General features: G+C 43.9%; 1 protein-coding gene and 1 long non-coding RNA gene across 2 annotated transcripts in view; one reads left to right on the forward strand and one right to left on the reverse strand.

The window, feature by feature from the left end:
• ALG13 (ALG13 UDP-N-acetylglucosaminyltransferase subunit) overlaps window positions 1-8097 on the reverse strand; it is a 30756-nt gene extending 22659 nt beyond the window's left edge. The window contains exons 1-9 of the mRNA XM_055727681.1: window positions 7828-8097; window positions 7310-7469; window positions 6937-7075; window positions 5046-5154; window positions 3277-3693; window positions 2839-2922; window positions 1912-1962; window positions 1104-1150; window positions 106-178 (exon numbers count right to left, since the gene is read on the reverse strand). Of these exons, the coding sequence (XP_055583656.1) occupies window positions 106-178; window positions 1104-1150; window positions 1912-1962; window positions 2839-2922; window positions 3277-3693; window positions 5046-5154; window positions 6937-7075; window positions 7310-7469; window positions 7828-7908 (1161 nt within the window). The 5' untranslated portion in view covers window positions 7909-8097. The remainder of the gene's footprint in view (window positions 1-105; window positions 179-1103; window positions 1151-1911; window positions 1963-2838; window positions 2923-3276; window positions 3694-5045; window positions 5155-6936; window positions 7076-7309; window positions 7470-7827) is intronic.
• A 916-nt stretch (window positions 8098-9013) lies between these two features.
• LOC114014528 (uncharacterized) lies at window positions 9014-18091 on the forward strand. The gene is made up of 2 exons (XR_008735246.1): window positions 9014-9382; window positions 9964-18091. It is a non-coding gene; the product is annotated as an uncharacterized LOC114014528 (long non-coding RNA).
• The last annotated feature ends 415 nt before the right edge of the window (window positions 18092-18506 follow it).

Genomic DNA, 18506 nt, shown 5'->3' on the forward strand with positions numbered 1-18506 from the left:
TTTGTTCAGCTATGCAAGAGCACTGGAGTTACAAGATCTCAATTCCAGTTTACAACTAATTGGGACTGGAGGTATTCAGGGGTAGGAAATTGCCTTACTTCTCACCTTGTCTTCAAACCCATTGTCTGTAGCATAAGTGGGTGGCTTTGCAGGGTACCGGTACAGAATAAAGTCTCGCCTAGGTAAGCAGAAGCAAAACATGACTTAAAAGAGCATACTTTTAGTAGAACCAGGTTACGAAGAAGTTTGTAGGGAGCTGTTTAGAGAATCTGCTGTTGAAAAATCAACTAAAATACTTTTCCTGATAAATTAACGCTATCATACAGCAATAGCTAGATGAGCTACTACCACCCATCTTGGGGGGGGGGGGGGGGGGCGGGGGCGGGAAATTACCTGGGAAAACCCATTATATTTAGTCATAGATTAGGTCAAGTACTTATGCTTACGGCAGGGTGCTCAGACACTGTGGCAATTAAGTCCCAGAGATTTAGTCATCTGCAAAAGGATTAGAGCCTCCGGACAGGAAACTAGTAACTTTTGCAAAACTTCAGTTTGTTCCTTCAGTACTTGAACAGAAAGAGCCTGCAAAGGGAGTGTTCTTCCTTCTACCACTGGAAAGCCAGACCACTTGTTACAGGACAGCAGCACCTGTGCAGACTTGTTACCTTTGAAATAAATATCAGGGTTTACACACAAAGTAGGGTAAGTACCCCTAACTACTGGAGTTCTCAGGAACACCTACATGAGTTTTAGTCAGGCTTATAACTACCACACAGTGTTCCTACTACACACAGTTCCTTGTTTTTTCCTGTTTTCCATCCTTCAGCCACTAGAAGGAAACGTTTGACTTCACAGTTTAACATTAGCAAAAAGATAACAAATAAACATCACTGGAAACTGACGCTTCTCTTCATTCACACTATAAGAACAAGGGCTGCGATGGCACCCATTTACATATTAGCTCAAGTAACTTCATTAGGGTAGCATTTGTCACCATGTTTAGCGCATTAATATCTCAACAAAAAATAAAAGGTTTTGAGGCCAGAATCCAAATACCATTAAGTCCAAAACACTGTGAAACTTAAAACCAACACAACACTTACTTGTACATCACTGATAAAGCCTTCATTTCCAGATGGCCAGCAGTTTCCTATGCAAGATTATGAGATTATGACATAGCAGAGCTGTCTTCAACACAGAGAATTGTGTTCTAGCTGTCTGTAGCAGTAACTTTAGTAGAATACTTTTCTAGTACTTCAGCTTTGTTAGAACAAATGATCAATGCATTGAGAGTTGAGATACTAGGATTTTGGGGTGGGTGGTGGCGGAATCTGCAACATGGGATGGCCATGATTACCAAAGAAGATGGAGCTAGTTCTGGCAGTGACTCTTACAAAATACCCTTTTTTTTAAAATTTAAAAACATTAAATGTGTTTCAGAGACTGCTGCGTTCACCATACTTATTGGTTAAAGTCTAAAGAAATGGGAGTTTGAACTCCAGTATTTGAATCTGGGGGTAAAGAAGCAAAGGATTGCAAAGCCTGGTAAACATTTGATGTAAGCAACACTCCACATACACCACTTTTCCCTTCTTAAGAATTGCAATTATGAATAAGGCCCACAAGAGGCCTCAGCTTTACTGTCCAGTGTACACAGATTGCTCCTTTGCACCAGCACAAACTCCCCACTAAAACTGATATTGTTTATACATATGAATATTCAATACAACCCCCATAGTATCACCAATTCAAATAAGACCCCAGGATTGAGGTCTATCTGAAAAAAAAAACAAAACACACACTAACAAACCCTAAACCTAAACCACCACATTTTAAACCATCACCTAATTACTTGCCTGTTCTAGTCTCCTGAACTTGTAATCTCTTTGCCAAGTATTAGATCAGTCTTACCTTTGGATCTCCCAGTCGCTCAAGGTATTTCTCAAATGCTCCTTCCACATACTTTCAACAAAACAAATACAAAAACTTAGCCAGTTGTAAAGCAAAGTTAAATGTTGGGGAGGTGGGGTGAGTGAGGCATGACAGGGTGCACAGACACCAGATTTGGGACTAGTCTGCCAATTCCTATCATTTTTGGGTTCTGAAGGGCTATGGTCTGATTAGGGGTATGACTTCAGCTGTTGTCTGCCTTAGAGCATGGGAATGATTTGGGGTACCAATGTGGACATACCAAGGTATCTTAAAAAAATTAAGAGCATGAGTCTGAGTAATACTCCAAGTAATTGATCTCCCACCTAGATTAGATTAAGCACTTAACTGCAATTACAGGGGGAGAAAAACAAAACAGACACCAAAAAACACTCAAAATCACCCCAACAGCACAGAGAACCACACTGCACACACACCCCTGCACGAACTGTCTCATGCAAAACCAACCAAACAAAAAAAACCCCAAAACCTCATAACTCTATGCAACAATTAAAAACACTCTAGTGTCTTCTATCATCTTTTGATGCTTATTTCTTACTCCAAAATACCACATATTTCCTACCTACTAAATTCCGTGATGGTTGCTCCACAGAGAAAACACTACATAAATAATTGTCACCCTACTGGTTACTCCAGCATTAGTAACTCACCCAATTTCAGGAACTTCAGATGCACAGTCAAATAAAACTTGCACGACTGCAACTCAAATAAGGTAAGCAAGCTATCACCGTGCCATTTCTCTGGTCTTACATGCATCAAGCCTAGCAAAGCATGGCATGTTTTCAGTGCATATGTTTTTGAGGGTATGTTTACGGCTAAACCACTCGCCTCCTCCCACATTACTTCCTAACTACACGTGCAAAACTGCCTAACACACACACTACTTACAGACTGAAACTTGTGCTGGTGTTGCCTCATAAACAAAACACAAGCTTTCCTGACTTCCACGTGGTAAATTTGAGATGAAAACACCTGAAAAAAAAAAAGGTTGTGAAACAATTAAGGAGAAAACTGCAGAGTTTAGTTTATGCTTAACACGACGCTTGTTTTACTCTCGAGGGGTACCCCCGCCACAAAGCGCCTCAGAGTAGCAGGAGAGGAGACGCCGCCCCACAGGCGCCCGGGGGAAGAGGCTGAGGGGAGCGCGGGCGGCCCGGGCGCCTGCCGGCCCCACACACCTCCCCACCCGCCACACCTCCCCTCGGGCACCCAGAGGAGCCTCCCGCAGCACCCACTGCCCGCCCCGGGCCGCGCCAGCCCCGCCGGGGGCCTGAGGCGCCCCGGCTCCCCCCGGGACCGCTACCGGCGCCCGCCCCGCCGCCCAACCTGCTCGGAAACGGCTCGGAAAAGTGAAGAGGTGTCCCTGGCCGTCATCTTGCGGTACAGCCCCAGGCTGCCCAGGTACTCGTCCATGGCCACCTCGCTGAAGGACTTCTGCCCGAAGTACTTCTTCCAGCCCTTCTGCATCTTCCCCGAGCGGCTGCGGCTGAAGCGGCGACGGCGGAGGCGGGAGACGGGGGCTCCGCGCGGGGCTGCGCGGCGCGTGGCAGCTGGGCGCGCGGCGGCTGCTAATGAGGGGCCACGCCCCGGGCGCTCACCTGCGCCAGGGCCCCCGCTGCCCTCGGCCGGCCGGTGCGCGCCGCTCGGGGGGCCGCCCGCAGCCACCTCGGGGTGCCCGCCGGGAGCCCCCGCACCGCCCCGCGCCCCGGCTGTGGGGGCTGCCCGCGCCGCGCCGGAGCGCAGTCAGCCCCGGCAGGCGTCGCCCCCCTCCGGGCCTGCCTCGGGCAGCCAGGGGAGCCGTGGCTCATTAACCCCTTCCAGCTCCCTTGCGGGAGGTGCCGTGTCTGCCAGTAGCTGCGGAAAACCCCAACGGTTACTCAGAATTGGCTGTGGCGTTCCTGCGTGCCCTCGGACTGGAGGTGAGCTGCTAGCGGCACTCCCGAAGTAACGGCTCTGTAACATTTCTTACGGAAGTGAAAAATCTCGGTGGATCCTAACTCATCCACTATCTCAGGGATCAGCAAAAGTCACTTTTGCACAACTGTGCAGCATGACTTATTCCATGTATAGCCCTTATGCCTGGTTTGATGGGGAGAATGTCCCCATGTACGTATAACCTGCTAGTAAAAACTGCACGTGGACATCAGATGCACCAATTTGGGAGTTTTCATTGTTTTAAGCAATAGCAATTAAAAAACCCAAATGGTGTACTTGCAGGAAGGGCAGGAACACCAACTATACACATACAGACTCTACATAGTCCGAAGTATAACGGAACAAATAGCCTGCATGAATGTTTTTGAGTCTAAACTTCCTTTGTTTTTAAAAATATTTACTGAAACAAATTGATGTTTGTTTGACATCAACAGTTGACAATTCCAACACTTTAAATAGGGAGCTCCAATCAGCATCAAATCGGACGCCCTGTGCTTCACAGAAGTCCCAGCTAAGTAATGTGGCTTGATTGTATTGTCAACCCCATTCCTCTCCTATAGGTCATGTTTTACTTTGGGAGTAAATCACCCAAAACTACGAGAGTCGGTGGACCATCTGGCAGCAGGTTTGCAGCTCTTGCCTTTTTCCACCCAGATTCACCACGTGCCCCTTTCCCTCTAAAGAGGCTTAAATCTCTCACTTCTAAAATTCTCTTTTTGGTGCTTCTGTTAAGCACACGGAATGAGAGCTGAAGGCATTTGCTTATTTGCAGAACATAACAGGAACATCAGCAAGGACAACTTATTTCCACTAGTACTAGGCAAATACGGTCAAGAAACCACTACATGTATGTCATGCTTATTAAGTAATTTAGCTTCTCCTCCTCACTGGAATTACCAACTCAGTGCAGATTTTGTGATGTAAATATCTCTCTATCCCAGAAACTAGACAGTTCATACTCCCTGCCTTGTGGGCACTGTGCTCTTTTAAGCATAAAGCTGGATGACTTTAAACTGGCACTAAATAGGAAACCATTTTATGTCAGTTAATATTAACAGGCATTTTCTTTTGCCCCAGTTGGTGGACTCTTAAGTATGGAAGGCCTTTCTAGGAGAGGAGAAAGGTTTTATTCTGACATCTTTATTCCTCTGTATTGTTTATTGAAATCCAACAACTTTATCCAAGAACAAAGCAAACTTTTCTGGCTGTCCAGGAGGAAAAGGTTTCAAAGTTGACAAGTCCATTGACTGTAGTGTCTCCACAAGAGTGCTGTAAAAACAGATCAAAACCAATAATTAAAAAAAAAAAAAAATCCATCCCAAAGGGAAATCTTTTCTTCACACAGTTTTCTTTCTATTCATACATAAATAATCCTTTAGCACAGAAACAGTATTAAAAGACACATACTGAAAGGAAGAAGAGATCCCACAAACCAGTGGGCCCAGACCATCACTGGCAGGCAGCATTGCTGAGAACACACTTCGATCGATACCGCAGCTTTCACAGACAACCTCAGCTCTTAGCTTTTTAATCTGTGGTTGCCATGTTGGGAGACTGAACAAGATCTGAGGATCTTCATCATAAACTGTATCAGGAAATTAATCCTATTTGAACACATGGCATAGTTCTCCACTTAACACTCTGCCAGAAAGAACAGCTAAATCAATCTGTTAGCTTGCTATTATCAGGCTGCAAATAAGGCTCAAATGCTAGGCACTGTTCAACAAAAGGAAATAAAAATTCCTTCATCTCTGAAGCTGTCAGAAGTACTGAGATAATGAGAAACTTGTCCAATATAAATGAATGAGAGGCCTAGTCTTTTCAGAAGGCTCTTCTGAAACATACAAAACCCTATTTGCAAGGCAAAGGAAAAGATGCAGACTAAATAATGGGAGTTGGATTTCCTCTGCCTTCAATTTAGAGGTCATCTGTTACTTACAGAGTGCAATCAATCATAAAAACAGTAAGATACAGTCAAAACATGAGAGCAAATGAAACTAACAGGAGCCAGGATGAACAAAAACAGAAGGAGCTGGGTTTTTTTTGTTGTTATTTTTTCAGGTTTGTTGATTTCATTTTTGGCATTTTTTCCCCCCTGAAGTGACAGGCAGTAGATTTGTGAAACTCCTTGTCAGAGGATGTGGTGCATTCAAGAAGTATGGTTAAAAAGGCAGCCTGAATAAGTATTTCTGAACACTTATATATTCATGTATGAATGTACCAAATAAGTACATAAGACAGAGGTATTGAAAGTTATGAACCAGACAGCATCTGATTTAGGAATCCCCCTGAATCAAAGTACTTATGAGCATCAGAGGGAAAGTAATACAGAGAAGTACCATGTGTTCTTCCCCTGTTTCTGTTTCAGCTGGGCATCTGCATATGGCCACTGCAAATAGGATACTGAGGTACGTGGACTCCTGATCCATATCAGTAAGGCCATTTGTATGTTTTGTTCTAAATACTCCAGATACTTTCAATTTTTATTACGTCAGCGCATCTACAGAGTCAGCTTCAGTGCCTTCCACAAGGAAAGTTCACACAGCAAAATAATGAAACAGAGCTCTAAGCCTACAGGAAGCAATTTATTCCTTATGGCTCATGGTTATAAACTGATAGTTCAGGTTGTATTATTTTTAGACTTCAAAAAATAATCCAACAACTAGTGAGGAAAAGCAGAGAAAGAGAGAAGCTGTTAGGTGCCTCTATGATGCCACCTGACTGTTCAGAATTCAGCCACTTCTATTTGGTTTAAATTGCTCTTCTTTCAATCCGAATACATGTGTCCTCAAAAACAAAAATAAAAAAAAAATCATTAAAAGGAGTCATGGTAAAAAGGCTTAATAAGTTTGGTAAATTAGCTCCTAATGTTATCTATCCATAAATTAGCTCCTAATGTTAATCTAGCCACTGTGGGAAATCTACTTTGCAAACAAATGGTCGTTACAAAGAAAAATGTACATTTCCTTGTTACAGTCTCAATACTGTAGTAACAGAACGATGGTCCTGAACACGGCTTGTTCAGTCAGGACAGCCGCAGCACCCGCATACCTGCAATTACAGCAGAAGACGTGCCCATCTCTGTGGAGCTGTTTTGCCAGTTCAAGCTGATGGTTGTTCATCAGCTTTTCGTTTATTACTACTACGAGTGGTTTTTCTTTTCCTAGAGCCTCCAGACAGCTACCTGCACCTACAGGAAAAACGGAAAACACCCTGAGTTTTTGTCCTGAAAGAGGAAGTTATCATTGCGCTTGCTCTTGAAACACGGGAGGCTCCTGAAGGTGAGCACTTAACCACTCACCTATAGCTGCGGACCTGAACATTCACTGCCAGCCCACCCCCGAGCTAGAGAGAAACAGACTTCAGGCAACCGACCGCCGCTCCTGCTCCCAGGGAACGGGCTCGGCCGACAGACGGGCTCTACCTGCGTGGCTGACGACCAGGTCGGCCCTCCCCAGGTCCTCAGCCAGCGACTCCTTGTAGCGGAAGGCTTCCACTGCCAGGGCCGTGCCGCTCAGCGCCGGCGGCAGCGCGCCGCGCCCGACCTGCAGCACCAGCTTCTCGTAGCCGCGGCTCTGCAGCACCTGCGGCGGAGGGAGGGCGGCTGTCGGCGTGTCCCCAGGCCGGGCACCGGCGCGCCGGGCCCTGCTCCCGGGCACCCCGGCCCGGCGGCCGCCGCCACCCTCCGCCGCTTCGCGCCACGGACCGTCCCTCCCGCTCCGCCGCCGCTTCGCGCCGCTCACCCGGGCCCCGTCCCGGCCCCCGCCCCGTACCCCGCCTCAGGCAGCCCCGTACCCCGCCTCAGGCAGCCCCGGCACCCCCGCAGTCACTAACGGGATCCGGGAGGGCGGCGCAGCTCCCACCGCGCAGGCGCCCGGTTGAGGCGCTGCGGGCAGGCCGTGAAGGGGAGGCCCGGGACAGCCGGGCGCTCCGCCGCCTCACCTGCAGGGCCGCCGGGGAGCAGATGGTGGCGATCAGGTCGTCGAAGCTGGTAGTGCCCACCGTGACGAAAACGCACTTCATGGCCGGCCGGCGCCCGCGCGGGCCGATCTGCGGGCGGGGAGCCGCCAGAGGGCGCCGCGCGCCGCCCGCGCGCTGCAGCGCTCCTCAAAATGGCTGCCGGCCTGAGGGGGCGGTTCGGCGCGTGGCGGGGGGGACACGCCCCCTTCACCTCATGGCTCCCGGGGCGCGCTCGTCAGCGGCGTTCAGCGACCTTTGACTGGTAGCCACGGGTGTCTTACTTTTTTAGACTTTCGGGGGTGGGGTGTGGGGGGAGTAACCCAAATTATTCAGAAAGCTTTTCCTTTCACGTTATTGTAGCACTTGGGGCACAGATCACTGTAACCGACAGCCCAAGTGGGGCCTGGTGTGGGGGGGGTTCACAGGCGGCCGTTGCCACAGCTGCCTTCGTAACTGACTAGGGCTAGGGTTGGGATTGCTCGGCCTGGCCCAGCCCTCTCATGGCACTTACTGTGTAGGTAATACCTATCACAAAAGGATGGTAGAAAAGCAGTTAGGCATGCTTTGGAGGCGAGACTGGTGCCTGGGACAGTGGTGACAGGGCAGATGGGTGGGCTGCCAGCCTTTGGGTGAAGGAAGGCAGGAGGAGATGCATACATTTCTCTCAGTGGGTGAGGTTGGGTCACTTTGCCGTGTGGATATCCTTCCGCTGATACCACAGGGATTAGCGAATATCGGAGACAGAAGGAAAAGAGGCAAATTCAGTTTGAACTCTGCTGTTGTGTGCTTTGTTTAGGTACTTTAATTCTGGCTATGTATGTGCGCTCTGTCAACTCCCCCCCAAAATCCTGGAAATGCTGCAATCTGACAACAGGAACTGTTGGCTCTTAGTTGATCCCAGAAAGTCAGACATAAAAATTATTTGGCATAAATAGATGAACCTGCCACAGGAGCTGAGATTGCAACTCCAGGAAAACCCCGAAAGAGACTGAAATCAAGGCTAGGAGTTGTACCCTCCTGGTTTCTTTTTGTCACTTTGCCACTGACCAGTGTTAGCACCTTGGGGAGGTGTTTATTTTTAGTTTCTCTACCTCTAAGGCAGTGTTTAGCATTTTAGCTCCTCTAAAGCTTTCTGTGGAGGTGATTATATTAATGTGCAGAGTAAAAATCTTCACTGTAGTAAATATTAAAGATATTGAAAAGGGTTTTTTTGTCTACCCTGGGCCTTTTGAAAGATACATTCTCAGTATCATTGAATACAGCTATGTTTCCTTTCCTCCCTATTGCCCTTTCTCTTAAGTATACATCTTTCTGATGCTGTTTCAGGCTGATCTTACTATCTCCTTTCGGGGACTGAGGAAAAGTACTCCCTTTAGCAAAGACATGTCAGCTCCCTGTGGAATGTGATCCGAAGAGCCAAGGGATAGTAAATCGGGCAGGAGCTGAGGCTGGAGATGAAAAATAAAAATGCTGTTCAGTGCTAAGCCATGTTAAATCAATTGCAAAGATGAAGTCACCAGTAAATCTATTATTTCAGGTACATTTCCCCTTTGTGGTGAAAACTGGGGTGGGGGGTAGAGGTGGGGATAACATTTCCATTTCCAAAAATATCCAAATATTAAATCTGTTAACACAGTCTTTTCCACTGAAGGCTAACAATAACCCCTTAGCAGTTGAACAAAGTGAACTGTTTGCTTTCTTAATTGCAAGTGCAACACAATGTACAATTCTACAAAAAGAAACTATTCAAGTTAGACACCTAAATCTATCTATTCCCTGAATTAAATTTAATAGATGAGGTCATATCTGTATAAGCTATTGGGTGTTCCAAGCAAGATGCAGAAAAGATGTAGCTATCTTGAGGATAAGTCTGATTGCCATGTTAATGGCTCATTCACAATGCTCATTAGCCCCCTGTTGCTTTCATTTAGCATAATGAGCCACATTGAAATGTATTTATTTTTTGATTAAAGCAAGTAGTGCTGACAGCAGACATGGCAAGGGGGAGGGTGGCACTTGGGAAACATGCTGTAGAGCAAAGCAGTATCAGAGTCCTGGGTGCACAGGGCCTTAGTGGCCCTGACCAGCCTTCACCCAACTCTCACCGCTCTCCCTCAGGACAAAGAAGCCAGGAGCCGAGGGTGACACACAATGCAAGCCAGGCAAAGACCTCACTGACCGGGCACAACCTGACCACACTAGAGAAAAACAAGCAGCACAGTGGCAGCAACAAATTCATCAGGCAAAGGCAAGGTAACAAGCCGTTTCCAAGGTCAGTCCAGGCAACCCAAACAGCAATTCAGGAGCAGAACTAGCAGCAAGGACACCTACAACTCACTTCTGTTCTCCCAGTGTAAGAAGGACATGGACCTGCTTGAGCAGGTCTAGAGCGGGGGCCACAAAGATGATCTGGGGCTGGAGCAGCTCCGCTGTAAGGACAGACTGAGAGAATTTGGGTTTTTTAGGCTAGAGAAGAGAAGACTTCAGGGAGACCTCATAGCAGTCTTCCGGGGGAGTGTACAGAAAAGATAGGGAAGAACTCTTTATCAGGGAGCATTGTGACAGGACAAGGGGTAATGCTTTTAAACTGAAAGAGGGTGGATTTAAATCAGATATGAGGAAGAAGCTCTTTACTGTGAGGGTGGTGAGATGCTGGAACAGGTTGCCCAGAGAACTTGTGCATGGCCCATCCCTGGAAGCATTCAAGGCCAGGTTGGATGGGGCTTTGAACAACCCAGTCTAGTGGAAGGTGTTCCTACCCATAGAATTAGATGATCTTTAAGGTCCCTTCCAACCCAAACCACTTTATGATTCTGTACTATGATTCTAAAGACCAAGTTTAAAAATTAAATCCTCATCAGAGAGTGTGGTTGGAAGCCCCAGCTGAGGCTGGTCCAGGCAATTAAGACCTGCAGTCAAGGCCCTGACAACTGATGGATAGGAAGTGAGACTTTGGGATTAAAGGAAGGATGCTAAATTATTCAGGTGTCAGTGATGAGGGTCAGCACATGTGTAAATCTTTGTGAGAAAAGGTAAGGACAGGATAATAAAATTATTGTAGATTTATTTTTTTTCTAATGAGGAGGATAGAATTTAAATGTATTGCAGTGTTTTCCTGTTTATATCATTATTTTATATTAGGTTAATTACAGGAGTTTAGGAAATTACTGTTCATTTGTACTAAAGCAGTGTAACTCACTGCATGCATGCTCTTACTCTGCCAAAACTGAAAAATAAACTAAGTCCACACATTCATTCTGCAGTTAGAAAAGGTTTACAGTGGTTGCCATTGTACCTCAGCTTTGACCTTGCTTTCAGCTATCCACTTGTAACTTATAGTTCCTATAATGTAAGGCACTCTCAAGAAAATATTCCATGCATGAGCAGCAACTTGTTCATACCTCACTGCTTGCTGCCTCAAATTTCAGCAGAGTAAAATGTGTATTTAGAAAAATGAATAGAGTTTGAATAATATTAGTCTTCATAACCCTCAAGTGAGAGAGAAACTGAAGTACAGTCTGCATAGTATTGTGAAATAAATTCCTATATCTAGGTTTGCTCTTATGATTAATGTTTGCGTACAGTAAAACTTCTTATTCTTCCAGTCAATGGGTGCCTATTTGGTGGTATTTTCTAAGCTCTGCTCAGTGATTCTTGTCAGTGCTTTAGGGTATTCACAAGTTAAATTAAACATTGGGCATTTTAGGAGAATGACACGTTAGGTAACAATAAACCCATGCAGCTCAAGAAAAAAAAAAAAAGATTTGGTGACCCCTTCTTACTCTTAAGAAGAGGTTTGGACTAATTTCTGTGTGATCAAAGGACTGCTCAAAGGGAGAAAAGCATACTGCTCTTCCAAAGTTTAGGAGGCCTGATTGCAACAAGAGCATGGTACTTCAAGTTTCAGGGACAGCTGACCATACTTAGCAGTTTGCAAAAACAGACCTAATTTTACTAGCGTGTCAAATGGAATCTTTCAGTTTTCTTAATTAAAAATGTCCAGGAGTGAGTGAGCACCTGTCAACAGGGAGCTCTTACACTGAATCTCTTTTAATAGTCCTTGTGGAAGGTGTTTATGGAGAGAGAGTTTTGTTGGAAATAAGGGTTACAACAGCTATTCTTAAAATACAGTATGTTCAGGATCATGGCCCATCAGGTTTTGCATTTTATTCTTTTGCTTTTTATTATGAGTGCTGAATTTCACTTCTACAGGATCCTGTTTTGCTCATTTGCTTTCTAGAATGAAGAGAATTCAGAAATCACTGGAATGATTTCTGAGTATGGAGCAGGTCTGTGTGATTCCAGCTTGCTATTTTCCATGTGGCACTGAAAGTCAGTGTCCTCTGCAGCTTGTACTTCACCAGTAACATTGCAGTGACTTAAATTTGTATTGGAGTTTTCACTGGAGGGTACATTCCACTTGCACATTGAATTAGGCTTGTTAGGATGATTTTAAACTAAAAAGAGGGAAAGCTATCCATTCTAGGACTCAATCTCATTCGAATTTGTACCTGCTATTTTAATTAGAAGTTGTGTAAAGCATAAGTGGAATTTTGTCCACGAGTGCTTATGCTGTGGTCCATGAGAACTACAGATCATTTCAGAATGAGATGCTTGGAGCTGATCCCTTGCAGTTTTGAGGCAGTTAAAGATCATGTAATCCAGACTTGGTGCTAGGTCTTGTTTCTGGCCATTTGTTCCTTCCTGTGCTCTGCATTTCTACAGGTACTCATACAACGTCACAGTGATCCAACTCAGAGAACTGATCTGACAGGAAAGTGATCTGTTTGCAGTTAGATCAGTTTCCTGAGTTGCACAAGCAGCACTAGTAGCACAAGGAAGGATGCTTAAGTGTGGCATCTTGGACTGAGATTGATTTCAATGCTGGAGAATGGCACCTACATCTACCCCTTCACTGCCATTAGTAGCTGCAGTCACATGCTCTGAGCCCGGTGGCTCAGGGTGTTGAGTGCCCATTGCCTTTGGGGCAAACCTTGTGTGAACCTGTACCTGCTTGGGCTGGAGAGTCTCTCTTTTCAGTGCCAAATGTTTCTGTCCAAGTGATATGTGTGGGATATTGATAGAGATATTCAAGAAATATGGGCTCAATCTGACATAATGTAGTCCAAGACCCCAGGGAGAGGCTAGGAAAGGGCTAAAATGGAAGATACGTTCCTGTGAGAGCTTGCTCCCATCTGTGCTTTTTATGGCATAATTTATATTATGATATTTTCTTCCCATGACAACATCTGGGCAAGAAACTGAAGATGGCATGAGTGAAAGCTATTTTTTTGTTAAGTGAGAAAAGATGCATGCCTCCTCCTTTCTCCTTAGCCTTTATTTGAAATGTTTCTCGATGTGCCTTCAAAGCACTGTTGCTTTGTATTCAGCTCAGTTTCCCACACTTTGCCCTGAAAGCTCCATAATTATGTTTTTCAGGAGTAAGAAAATACATGTGAATAAACTGGTCGGTTCACATCTTGGTTTCTGAAAATTACATACTGCCCTCAGTTTGCTCTTGAAGTCTAAAGACTAACTCACAACTGTTGTGATAAAACTCGACCACTCCTGAAATGCATGGGCTGCAGACAACGTATCAAATAATCATTTAAAAATAGACACCAACAGAAAGGCAGATAAACCTCCAAGATTTTCTTTGAAAGGCAAAACAAGCTGATGACTAGCTAGTTAAAAATGCAACCCTGTCTTTCTTTTACCTTGTATTTTGTGCACAGATTGATTCTTCATTTGGCTTGTGATATAATGGTGCAGTGGATGACATGAGGCACAAGAGAGCAATTAGACTTCTCCACACTAAATTTACATTATGTTTCATTATTTTTTACATGTTATGAATGTGCAAAATGAGTACAGATAGTCTTACTCCTATTTCTAGTTGGCATTATATAAATTTGAACTGAAAAATGTTCGCTTCCTTTTCCTCTCATTTAGACGTAGTGCTGTACCTGTGAGGGATGATATTGTTGTTACCGTAGGGAACTGTGAAAATTAGATGGAGAATATTTTGGGGAATGATTCCTTCTTATTAGTATGATTCAGAGATGCTTCATCTGGGAAAATAACAGAGGAACATTTGTCAGCCAAATTTAAATAGTATACTTTGAAATATTCCATCACAACATTTCTACATCCTTTGAATTGTCTCTTTGTTGGCTTGTTATTTGGCAGTGGGGATATTGTCAGATATCTTACAGATACACAAAGGATTAAACTGCCTGGAGACAGTCAAGGGGATCACTTCTTCCTCAGGGCTGGCTAGCAGAAGACAGGCGCTGAAGCAGCACGGAGGAACTGTGTCCACTGACTAAATATTTCACATTTGAAGTCAGAGGAGAGGCTGTGGCTTAGCTGGAATGAGTGTCCATGGCCTAACAACTTACGTTTTTTTCTGAATTTTGCAATATTTGATGGCATGGCTTGAAGCCCCAGGTTCTGGAATTACACAATTATGATTGTTAAGGCCTTATTCTTCTGAAGGGGAGACCAAGGAAACAACTGAACCTTAAGGCCCTAAAGACTAACACAGAAATAATATGTATTACATATCTGTAACAATGTATCTTTTTATTATTCCTGTTTTGCTTTGTATTTACACAATGTCATGATTTTTTGAGACCTGACTTCTGGAAGCTCAGAGCTTAGTGGTTTATGAAAGTAACGTGCTGCTGGTCTTTGCCGTGCCCATGAAGCAGCAAGTCATCTCTGCGCTGGGATATAGCACATCCTGTGTTTCAATCCTTGTTACAAGGAGTGTGGCTCAACTGATTTGTACCAGCTGTTGAACTGGATCTTTAGTGATGCTTGATGCCTCTGCTAGGTTTCTATCAAGGGTAAAATGCTTGCATTGAAGAACCAGAAAATGGGCTTCGTATCAAATAAAATTTCTCAAAGCTGGTAATTTCCATTAGGTGTTGGGGATATTTGGGAGATTGTAAAGGAAATAATCTGAAGAATGATTGCAAAACAGACCGGTATGCAGACATAGGATGGAGTCTGAAGTCTGTCACAAGGAACATTATTCTGGCTGTGAAGGCTCGATATGGTGATGTCTCCTGGCAACTTGTCCCTTCAGCTCCCCAGGGAACCTCTGCCTGTGACAGCCTGGCACTACTTGCTGTCTGTAGAAAGCCTATGCCACTATTCCTGCCTACTAGCCACCAGCAAACACCTCCACAGCAATCCACTGTGTGAATGGCCTGTGATTTCATATTCCTGCGTAATCCCTCTGACAGCCAACCCTATTAAAAATTCATTTCCATCCAGGCAAATCAGACTCCCTGAAATCAATTGAGCTTTGTTCTCTGAAGGCAGCTTGTGCTGGTGCACATGTAATCAAATCCTGAGGTACCTTGCATGCATTTTTACGAGCACTGAGATAGACTTCATGTTTCAATTATTCTTTTTGATGTGCATTTTTGAAGGAAATTAGAATATTATGCTCAAGTAAACCAACTGGTTTAGATCTTTCAAAAGAAGTTCCAAGTGAGCAAGCAGAGTTCCTGCCTTTTCTCAGCCAGTACTGACTATGCAAGTACACACAAATATCTCTCTTTGCCATGCAGCATAAAAATAGGTAAGGAGTTGACCTATGAACTCAGTCTAAATTTCACCTCTGTCCATTTGCCTATTATTTTCCAATAGCTGGCTCTTGGCAGCAGTATTTTTGGTAGGCATTTTGAATTGCTCTTCAGAAGTCTTCGGGGACACCTAAATCAGTCCACTGATTAAGTAAATGGATTTTAGAAGTATGTAGACCTGCAATTAATGAAAAGCTACTCTAATTCTACCTGAAAAGAAAACAGAAGAGCATGGGTGTTGGGCAAACACAATAAGTGGTGTTCATAGCAGCAGAGGACTGCCCAAATACACTGCATTGAGGAGATCAAAAGGCATCGAGCGTGCAGGCTCCTTTTAGATCAGTCTTTTCAGCATAGTATTAGCATCTCTACAGTTGCAATGCCTCTTTTTTTCGTCCCAAGCTGGCTCTCAAACCCAAAGTGAAATAGTGAAAGCATAAGAGTTTAACTTCCCAGCTGATCAGCGGAGACAGCCAACACAGATCTGCACGATACCTGAAAGATCGAATGTTTCACACACTGAGCTTGCCTGTTTCCAGCAGGTTTTCAGAGGAACTGTACCCTCTGCATCGTTCCCAAGCCTTTGCAACAGCAGGAGGGGTGCTAATAGCAGTGATAGTCATGATTCATTTGTCTTTCCTTTTTGTTTATACTAATAAGAGGATAGTCAGCTTATTATTTATAACCAGTCTAATTTCCATTAGACATTAGGGATCAAAGTAGCCACTAGATACTTGCCAAAACCACTGAGCTCAAATTGGAGATTCTTTAACAGCTCTGTCTGGGCCACCATTTTTTTTTGTTTGCATGTTTATATAGCAATGAATCATACTGTGAAGATCAATACCAGAAATATCTTTGTTTGCATGCATTTCCTGTTTATGGCCGCCTTTTTACTGCCAAAAATGCTAGAAATATTTTATGCAGAGGCAGACCAGAAATTTAATATTATGCAGTGATTTTCACAAAGATAGAAGATAAAAAATTGTGGCTTTTATTTTTTCATGTCCTAATGATATATGCAGAGACATTTAAGAGAGGTATATAGTCATATTTACAACTGGAAAACTGTTTTGAGAGTGTGTTCCTATGCACTTTACAAATACATGCTCTTATTTAGGTTATCAACATAAAATAGTGAATCTTCTTTTAAGATTTCTTGCATCATAATTCCAGGACAACATTCAGCTGTTTAAAATAAATAATCTTGCTAGAACTCACTCAGAAAGACTAGACCAGATTCATCCCAGGTGTAATTTAACTAACTTAGGTCTAAAACAGAACTCAGTGTTACATTTGGGAGAGTCATTACTGCTGCATGCACTAATGTCAAAACAAGACTGTTTTACATTATCTTGTCCCTAGAGAAAACTTTGCTGAACTCACGATTGTCCTGTTTGCTTCACCCTGTAGCATACTTGTGCATGGCCACCTGTACTTCCATGTACAGTAACACTGCCTTTCCCTTTCCCTGATGAAACCAAGAGATGTGCAGATACTGTGATGTGACTGTTCATTTAAATAAGGTTTTGTGTTCCAGTGTTTCCTGTTAGTGGCACACTACAAAGCACTGTTCTTGTCACGGTGCCATACTAAAATGGTGATTCATGGTTAAGTCAGTCCAAATGAAGGGTCTCGTTTTGGTTTGTCTGATTTTTAAGTGTATCACAGATTAGGCTGACAGCTGAGGGTAGACCGAGATCTTTAATCAATCCAAAAGTGAGGTGAAACGTACTTGGCAGATGTACAGACAGGTCAGCTTTCCTTTGCCTTCCTTAGGAGATGGAACCGTGAAGGCTAAGAAGATTCTTCATGCTTCACAGCATGGTCCATTTCTAATCCTCTTGGTGTAATAGCTCTGAGCTTTCAGTGGTGATAGGGGCAGCTGGCCATCAGAAATTGGGCTGAGGACACTTGCAGGCTGCTTGGCAGCCATTGTATAGAACAGCTACCAGGTTGCTATCAGGCAGTGTTGAACTTGACCTAATGTCTTTGCCATGAAGCAAATAATGTTCCTTTTCTGTCTCTTATCAAAGGGATATAATTGGCTGGCAGCACCCACAGTTGATACAATGACACTTCTGGCATAAGTAGTAAAATAAGTTAATTTTTCTGGATGTAATGAGCTTTGATATTGAAGTGATTCATGTCTAAGATCAAAAGGAAGCATCTTCTGAAGCAGACGCGGTCCTATTTCCCTCCAGCGCCTTAACTTTCTGTTACAGTAGGCAATATCATTCCCTTTGGTTTTTATTTTGTGAGGCAATGACTTGGTGAGGATTCAAGTGAAATCTTCATTGATTCTGAGACTGGTATTACAGAAGGTGCTGCTGGGATATATTGCAGGTCCCTTACTGTTTTCTGTTTATGAACAACCTACCCCAAGGTGCTAATTAGCTAGGAGAACTGCATATACACAGAGTACTGTTTTGTTCGTCCATAAAAATACATTTGTGGCTGAGGCAAATTTAACTGCTTGGCTTAACTGTGAGCATCCTGCATTTCTGAAATCAGCAAGGTAATAGCAAAAATTTGTGAGACTGGTATTTTTCATCTAAAAACTAATTACAAATATTTGGTTAATTCTTAATAACACCTACCCTCATTAATGATATGTTACATGCAATAAACCCATTTAAATATTTTTATTCATTTTCCACAAAGTCTGGCGATGTATTGCTTGTACTGAATAAGATCTGTCTTTGGTGGTTGGTACCTCTGTTCTATGATTGTAATCAGCTATATTCTTGGCCTATGTACTGTGAAGGCTGGAAGAAATTATATCTCTTACTTTGACATACAGGTATGATTTGTGCCGTGCCAAGTGTTTCTTTTCTGACTTGAGTTCAAGGATGCCTGAACAAGGAACATGAAGCAAAGCACGGCTGGCTGTAATCTGTTGCTTCTGAGGCTAGGCAATGCAAATGTCGCTGATCTTCAATGTTCTTTGGGGCATTTTATTTTTCTTAGAGGAAGAAGGTTCACATCAGACTTCTTAGATGGATGAAGTCTTGAGGATACTTGTGGGTACTACATAATAATGATACATCAGTTTGAAACTGA

The sequence above is a fragment of the Falco cherrug genome, chromosome 15 (genome assembly GCF_023634085.1).
Source record: "Falco cherrug isolate bFalChe1 chromosome 15, bFalChe1.pri, whole genome shotgun sequence".
Taxonomy (NCBI): Eukaryota; Metazoa; Chordata; class Aves; order Falconiformes; family Falconidae; genus Falco; species Falco cherrug.